The 8,593-nt window shown below is 41.7% G+C and overlaps 1 protein-coding gene across 1 annotated transcript; it reads right to left on the bottom strand.

The window, feature by feature from the left end:
• Window positions 1–1,199: 1,199 nt before the first annotated feature.
• Window positions 1,200–1,994, bottom strand: LOC140803691 (elongation factor 1-alpha-like). The gene is made up of 2 exons (XM_073159585.1): window positions 1,921–1,994; window positions 1,200–1,809 (listed from the first exon to the last, which is right to left on the bottom strand). Exons 1-2 carry the CDS (start codon window positions 1,992–1,994, stop codon window positions 1,215–1,217), a joined length of 669 nt encoding a protein of 222 aa, XP_073015686.1. The 3' UTR covers window positions 1,200–1,214.
• Window positions 1,995–8,593: the final 6,599 nt, after the last annotated feature.

Raw genomic sequence — 8,593 nt, 5'->3', positions numbered from 1 at the left:
TAACGCATGAGTTCTGTTTGCACAATATTTGGTGTTGCGGGCGTGCCAGGTGCGAAGTGCACCGATTTGTGTGAAAATGATAAAATCTAACTTCTAAAAACAAGCGATTGTGAATTCTAAATTTGATCGTCGGTTCTAATCTCCTAAAACAACTATAACGCCAAAATAAAGAAAACTATTGGGATTTGAGGAATAAATCTCTGACATCGTTTATATTTTCAATAAACTGTAGAAATTTACAAGACATAAAAATATAAAATATGAAGTTGCTGAAATCTACAAACGAGAAGACGTAAATAGAAATATGCTTGAAAGCTTGAAAAAGACTATTGCTTGAATATTGGAAATTTTGCAGAGAGTATTTGCAGATTTGTCTGTGTTGAAGAGTTGTGTTGTGTCTCCCTCTCGTTGTGTTAGCCGATTCCTTTTTCTTCCTGGCCGCTGCGTCCTCTTTCTCCACTCCCCCATGATCTCCACTATCTGCTCCCCTAATGCCACGATTTCTAACTATCCTCCCACGTTCTTTTTCTCTTCCGCGCTCAGTGCTCATTTTTTAATCGATTAAGAATTATTCTTTTATGGGCTTATTTAATTGGGCTTCAGAATTGACTTGGGCTTGTAATTAAATTATTTTTAGCCCAAACAATTGCCCCCCGCAAGCATTGGCCCATTGGGCCAAAATGCTTGTATGTAACCCAATTTTCAATTCCTCCATAGCTAGTATCCCACAAATGTTTTATGAATTGGGCTTCCACCAATGGGCCGAGCACTCAAACTTATTTTCCCTGGGCTTTGAATTTTCTAATCGTCTTTTGAATTCCCTCCCCCATCCAATTCGCGCCTGCTACTCGTCTTCTTCATCTCGCCGCTTTGCCCTTCGCTCCCCGCTGCTCTGAAATTTCTTCCGCTCGTTCTCCGCCACCTACGCCCGTCGCTGCCTAGAGATTTACCGATGGCTCGAGATTCTTCTCCGGTGCGCCCTTCTGAACCAAGCACTGCGGGCGCGTTCTCTGTCTCGGCCGTCGCTTCCATCTCGCCGCCCATCGCGTTCGCCGGCCCTGCTGTGGTTGCCGAGGGTCTATCATTGGTTCGAGGTTCTTCTCCGGCGCCTCTAAGTCGTCCATGGGCGTCCACTCGGGTTTCAGTCAGTTCTCCTCCGCTCGGGTCAGTATTCAACGACGACCATGGATACTTCCTCGTTTCTTGAACTCTATTCAATGTTTCCCGGCTCTTTGAATGTTGAACGATGTTAGTCGTCCTGATTGAATTGCAATTTTATTTCCTTCGCTTTTGTGGTGTACACGAGGAACTAGTGCCTCAATGAGGGTTGGGCCCTTGTACCAATCGAGGTTGGTCGACTTCTCAATCATGCTATCTCCCCCAAAACAAAAAATTGGGACGAATGGAATCTTGTAAGGATTGTAGCCAACTTTCTTGAGGTAGGAAGACACCTCCTTCACGATTTCATCGTATTTGACTTTTGAGTATTTTGGTGTGGTGGCATCCATTTTGTTGCAGCAACAAATCATTTGCTTGATCCCGAGAGTGAAGGCAAGCAATGCATGCTCACGGATCTGACCATCCTTCGAGATGCCAGCTTCGAAACCACCAGTGGTAGAGTCAATAATGAGAACATCGCAATCAGCCTGGGAAGTACCAGTAATCATATTCTTGATAAAGTCACAGTGTCCAGGAGCATCGATGACAGTGCAATAATACTTGGTGGTATCAAACTTCCATAGAGCGATATCAATTGTGATTCCAAGCTCACGTTCCTTCTTTCTGCTTTGTATGATTAACCTTGAGGCGCTTCAATTTCCCTGGAGAAATTTAAGGGTTTGACGATCGGTTTTGCCATGGCAGTGATCATTGTCATGTTATTCTATGTTATTTCCATATTGGATCCTTGTAGATGTTTACATGCCACTGTCCTTCCTCATTTGTTTATCTCGAACTCTTGCGAGGAGTTGGGCAACTTGACATTGTTTGGCCATCTATTAGCCTTTGCATCATGGTAGTAGTGCGATGGCTATTGCATGGACTTATTACATGCATCTGTCTCGGTCTTGACCACTCCTTTGGCTTCATCTGTTGCACCCACTGAATTAGATATGACATTGGCTATTTTGATGCATTTACCTCGTGGAAGCAATGTATGCGAGCTTCATAAGCCATCATATGGCCTTCCCGCATCTACATTTGTGTCTGACAGGGGAGTCTGATATGTCCTTATCTTTGCTGTAGGTGTGTTGATTTCCAGCCAACCACCAATTAGGTCCAAAACTTCTCCAAGGTCAGTGGTTATTGCCGAAGATCGGTAAAAACTTTCATTTCTTCATGGCTATCTATTTTTCTGTTGTCTTGCTCTGTTAGTTGAATGTTCCCCGATTTCATATCTTTGTGTGTATCATCATTATCACGTTTGTTTCCTGCTTCGATATGTTGGTGTTGGTAAGTTCATTGATGGCAGGTAACACTGACTGAGGGTTGGCCATTGATTGGCCTCGGTTCTCCAGTGCATTCCACACATAAGCTTTGGTGTCATTTGGAGCTTTTTGAAACACAGGTACCTTTTAACTCTTATATGATCTTATGTGCTCTTACCTGCTGCATCCACTCCAGACAACTCCCTTGTCCTTTACCTTATGCATTGCACTTCAGTCGGATCCCTTTCCCGCATACACGTATATGCATTTGCACTTCAGTCGGACCCCTTTCCCGCATACACGTTTACTTATTGTTCTTGCATGCGGTGACTCCGCTTTTGATTTGTTGACTGCTGGTTTGGTGTTGTGGTTGTTGGGTAATGGATGTGGAATGAAGGTGGATTTGTATGGGGTGTTGTGTATTGGATGTTGGGAAGGAGTTTCTATTCGTTCTTAATCCACATAACCCAACTCATTTCAATAGCTTCAATCAAAATCATATGTTGGCTTAAAACTCCCCACTCGAGATTATTCTCTCCCTTCATTGATTATCGAAACACAATGGATCCAATATGATAAAAGTGGCCTACTGGCCAACTTTAATCGATCGTTTTCATTTTTGAATCATAACCAACAAATATTTACATTAGTGGCCCTAAGGCCTACTTCAAATAAAATCTTACAACATGAACATGAAGCTAGAACATACAAAAATGGCTGGTCAGCCTACTTTTCTTCCAAAGTCAATTTCTGGGTCCTCTTGGGGTTTACATATTGCCTTTGTCCTCTTCAGTTCTTCTTTTATTACTCATTATTCCGTTCGGTGATCCCAACTCCCCGCTCGTTGTGTTCCTTTCCTCCCATATTCTAAGTGGCCTCAAGGCCTACTTTATGAATCTGTCACTGCACATGCAAACAACCAATTATAATGGCAGTATGGTCTATTCCACCATGATTTTTGGTACAATAAAAACATTGGAAATAAGTGGCCATAAGGCCGACTCCCTAGTGAAATAATGGACCTTCAACATAATGAATGAAGGTGGCTTATTGTCCCACTCTCCCCGATCAATTTTATTGTTGAATCATAAACAAAATATGTTTATTTCAGTGGCCCTAGGGCCTACGTCACATGACACCTTGAAATCAGGAACTTAATATATACAAAAGTGGCCCCGAAGGCCAACTCCCCACTGAAGAATGCCAACCCCACTGAAGAATGCCAACTCCCCAATCAAGATTAGCCTTCGTGATTGCTTTACTGGCAAGCTTTTCTTACTTCTTCCCTCATACTTGGAAAATAAGGCTTGAGATACTTGCCATTTATGCATCTTTTGTGTGATTGGTCATCTAGACTTGATAGCCAATATGCGTTTCCGTCCAACACCTTATGTACTTTGAATGGTCCCTCCCAATTGGGAGACCACTTGCCCAGCTTCCTATCTTTTGTTCCTAAAAGCAGTATAGCCTTCCACACTACTTCCCCCTTATGGAAGCTTTTCTTGTTAACTCTTTTGTTGTAGATTCTCGCTACTTTATATTTCTGTAACATTATAGCAATGTACGCTTGGATTCTCAGCTCCTCTGGTTCTTCTAACGGGTCTTGTACCTCATGTTGGCCATCTTCCAGTTGAGATGGCGCCATTAATAACTCGTCAACTTGAATCTCATCTTTTTCATGCTCCTCTTCGAACTCATCTTCATAAACCACTTCCGTCCCATGGATATTCCATTGTTCCTCATCGCATACTCTATCCGAAACCTGCTGCATGTAGACTTTCCACACGAAGGCTGCAGCCACCTCTTTCTCCATTTGGTTGTATTCAATCATCGATCTCCTCGATCGTCGGCTGAATCATCGGCCTATATGGCCCGAAGACAGTAGGTTTAAGTATCTGGTTCAACACTGAACTTGGGGTTAGGGACTGCATGTAAACTAGACTCTTTTTTCTATCCTTGCCACAGACTTTTATGGGCCCGAAATCCCCGTTATAGTATCTGGCCTCCACTGTGTTGGCATGAGCTTGGAAAGGCTGTGCATCGGCTTCCACAATCTCCACGTAATCTCCTTTCCAAAATAAAAAGAACCGGTGCATTGAGGATGTGATGCACTGATTTGCATGGATCCAATATCTGCCTAACAAAGCTTGGAAGTTGGCAGATGAGTTCACAACAAAAAATGCGCAAATAGACGATATACTCCCCACAACAACATCAGCTGGGAAAAACTCAATGTTCTTGGTGGTTTTTTCCGTAAACGCAGCAACAGAAACTTCTGTGGAGATTAGGTCCTCTTCATTTTTGCCCAAATTTTTAAACATCCTCACTGGCAAGACATTCACTACCGAGCCATTGTCGATTAACACTTTGGACACTGGCTTGCCATTCACATGAGCCTTGATGTATAAAGACCTTATGTCATTAGTCATATCGGCTGTTGTCTTTTCCAAAATCACATGCTTAGGCTTGTTAGGGTGATCTTCTCTGATAATAACTCCTGAACCTCTTTCGGGGAGTTTGTTGCAAACCTTCATCTCTTCAACAGCTACTTCAGACACTGACTCCCCGCATTCTTCCTCGACAAGTTTGAACCTTTCTGGTAGTATCGTCAATCCTGTGGCACAGTCCACTGATATGTGGAACTTCCCTATACAGAAACTGAATGTTTTCCTTTCTTGATTCTCATAATCACTCGGTAAATCATCGTCTTCGTCGACCCACTTATCTTCAGTGGCGGACCTACCAAAGTTTGACCTACTTCCCGCTTGTGATTCGATGACTGGCATATCATGTATGGGTTTATTGTCTACCTTAGAAAGTTCTTCCTTTTTTGCAGCCGCTTTTTCCCTCAACAGCCTTCTTTTCTGGGTTCGAGTTGGTGGCCTAGGGAATTTTCTGTGTTGGGCCACTCTCCATTCGTGGGTGAATTCTTTTTTGGCTGGACGTACAAATCTGGGTCGAGCTTCCCTGACCTCTACAGTCTTTCTCACCGGAGCTTCATTCACACGCTGACTTTTATCATGATAAAGTGACTTCTTCCTGATTTCTATCTTTCGTGGTTCAACTCTGTTCACGTTCCTCCTGTTCGAGTATCTCTGGTGCTGATTGCGAGACGACTCCCCTCTAAACAATTGATTCTCAAGCACTGGTCTCTTGAATAAATATTGGTTCTTCGGCCTAGAGGCCGCAGATTCACCAACACTTCTGGGAAAACGCTGCTGAAATGTTCTTAGTTGATTAGTACTATACCTTACAGCGGCCTCAAATAGTTGACCTTTCGGAATCCAACATTTCTTAATTATTCGGTCTTTCATTGCAAAGAATCGGCTTCTTCTCTTGTCATTCAACAAATTTCTCAAATTTGTGACGTTCACGTTTACCGATGCCGCAGGAGGAAATGGGTCATTGTCCACTGCCATGTACTCTTGCTTGTTAGGGAATTTCAATATTCCTTTGTTGATTCTTTCCTGCAGAACATTCTTGAAAGCCCAACACAATTTAGTGGAATGATTGTATGAGTTGTGATACTTACAGTATTCTCGACTTTTCAGCTCATCTTTAGTAGGCATCCGATGATCAGGTGAAAAAGCGATGAACTTTTCTTTAACCAGAAAATCAAATATGTCATCTGTTTTGGAAATATTGAATGTGTACTGCATGTCCTTGGGAGGTTGGGAGCTATTCTTCTTTTCAGTTTCTGTCAGCTTCATTTTTAGCAGGGGAACCGTGCATGAACCAGCTGATCGAATTTCTGCCAAAACATCTTCCACCTCCTGGTAATAAGATTCCATTGTTGTTTTCTTGTTAGACGACTCATCTGTCAATAGTTCCTCGTACTCCCCAACCTTTGCTGCAAGTTCAAAGAAATCTCTGAATTCCATATCCTGAAACTTCTTCTTATGCTCAAAGTCTAGCCTCTTTTGTACTATTTTGACAAACTCAGTCTCTGACAGAAACACCTTGCACTTGTTCTTTGCTTTCTTGAACCTATCAATGAACATATCAGCTGTTTCTCCTTTTTTCTGAGATATCTTTGACAAATCAGCGATGCACGCCTCAGGCTCAGTTCGGTAAAACTGAGTAAGGAATTGCTTCTCCATATCTTTCCAACTTAAGATTGAGTTTCGAGGAAGTGCGGCATACCCCGAAAATGCCGTGCCAGTAAAGGTATTTGGGAACAATCTCAACTTCAAAGTAATAAAGTTTTCCAAGTTTGCCAGCTCCCCACACCTTATAGTGAACCTAGCAATGTGCTCAAGGCTAGATTGACTATCTTCTCCAGAAAATAAGCTGAAATCTGGTACTTTGTAACATCTGGGAAATGGATTGTTGATATCTATGTGGTTGGGGTATGGCTTGTGAAATTCTAGGCGGCCAATTTGTCTCAAAGCCGGCCCATACATTTCTTGCACAGTTTCTCTCACCATATCAAGATCGATCATTGTTGCGTTTTTGTTGGGGAGCAGATGGTGATAATAGTTTGCCCCCCGAGTCTGAGCCTCTGTACTGTAACCAACATTACATCCTTGGAAACTTCCATCAACTCCATGATAACCCAAGTGTGGTATATCATCATCCATTCCTGGTTGATACAAAGGATTAGTAATCGCATGGACTTGGTTGACAGGTTGTTTCAAACTCCCTGCTCCACCTGTACGTGGATATGGCCGAACTCTTCCACCTAAAGTTTTCTCCTTTTTATGTGATAGTGTGTAACTTCCTTCCCGTTGGTTTGGGAGTGCCAACTCTGGGCGGCGAGGATCGCCAGCCATTGAGTGTCCTGCTCCCTGGTCGAGTTCAGTGAATTGATTACTCCCCTGATCAGCCTCTTTAACAATGGTATTTTGCTCTTTGTTGGTTGATTGGTTCGGTTTACCCAATACTGTCTTCAAGCAATCAGACACAGCTTTGGACAGTGCTTCTGATATTTCTTCAAATTTTATCGCAGCCAACGTTTCAACCAAATGATTTGAAATATGAGCATATACCTCTGGAACATGACTTGGATGCAAATCCAACTCCCTGGTCGGCTCTTCAGAAGCCGATTGTTCTATCTGTGGAGCATGAGTCTCTTCCTGGCTTGGTAGAAACTTCCCGTCTCTTTGATTGACGTTTTCTTTCCTTCTTGGCGGCATAGTGATGGTCCCACCGGGCGTGCCAAAAATATGTTTGCACAATATTTGGTGTTGCGGGCGTGCCAGGTGCGAAGTGCACCGATTTGTGTGAAAATGATAAAATCTAACTTCTAAAAACAAGCGATTGTGAATTCTAAATTTGATCGTCGGTTCTAATCTCCTAAAACAACTATAACGCCAAAATAAAGAAAACTATTGGGATTTGAGGAATAAATCTCTGACATCGTTTATATTTTCAATAAACTGTAGAAATTTACAAGACATAAAAATATAAAATATGAAGTTGCTGAAATCTACAAACGAGAAGACGTAAATAGAAATATGCTTGAAAGCTTGAAAAAGACTATTGCTTGAATATTGGAAATTTTGCAGAGAGTATTTGCAGATTTGTCTGTGTTGAAGAGTTGTGTTGTGTCTCCCTCTCGTTGTGTTAGCCGATTCCTTTTTCTTCCTGGCCGCTGCGTCCTCTTTCTCCACTCCCCCATGATCTCCACTATCTGCTCCCCTAATGCCACGATTTCTAACTATCCTCCCACGTTCTTTTTCTCTTCCGCGCTCAGTGCTCATTTTTTAATCGATTAAGAATTATTCTTTTATGGGCTTATTTAATTGGGCTTCAGAATTGACTTGGGCTTGTAATTAAATTATTTTTAGCCCAAACAAGTTCTTGTCTGAAAGAAGAAGATTCCACGTCCTTTATTTTACTTAACCTTATTTATATATGTTAACCTCGGTTTTCAAATGCAAGGAATACAAGATTTATAGAAAATACACTTGCATAATAAATATTCTATCATACCGTTTTTATATAAGATGAAACAATTGTGATATCCTTATTCTACATTAGTTGAAAATAAAAAGTTTAAAATTGTTTATATTGACTTATAATAGATATTTATAGTAATTTGAGTTAAATTTTTTTTTTAGTAAAATGAGGACGGATACGTAAAACTAATAACCATTAATATTTCACAGGATATTTAGTATCTGAAAGTTTTCGAATTGGGCTGCCAAAACAATTGGGCCGAAAAA

This window comes from Primulina eburnea, chromosome 10 (assembly GCF_022965805.1).
Source record: "Primulina eburnea isolate SZY01 chromosome 10, ASM2296580v1, whole genome shotgun sequence".
NCBI lineage: Eukaryota > Viridiplantae > Streptophyta > Magnoliopsida > Lamiales > Gesneriaceae > Primulina > Primulina eburnea.
This window is presented reverse-complemented; position numbering and strand designations above follow the sequence as displayed.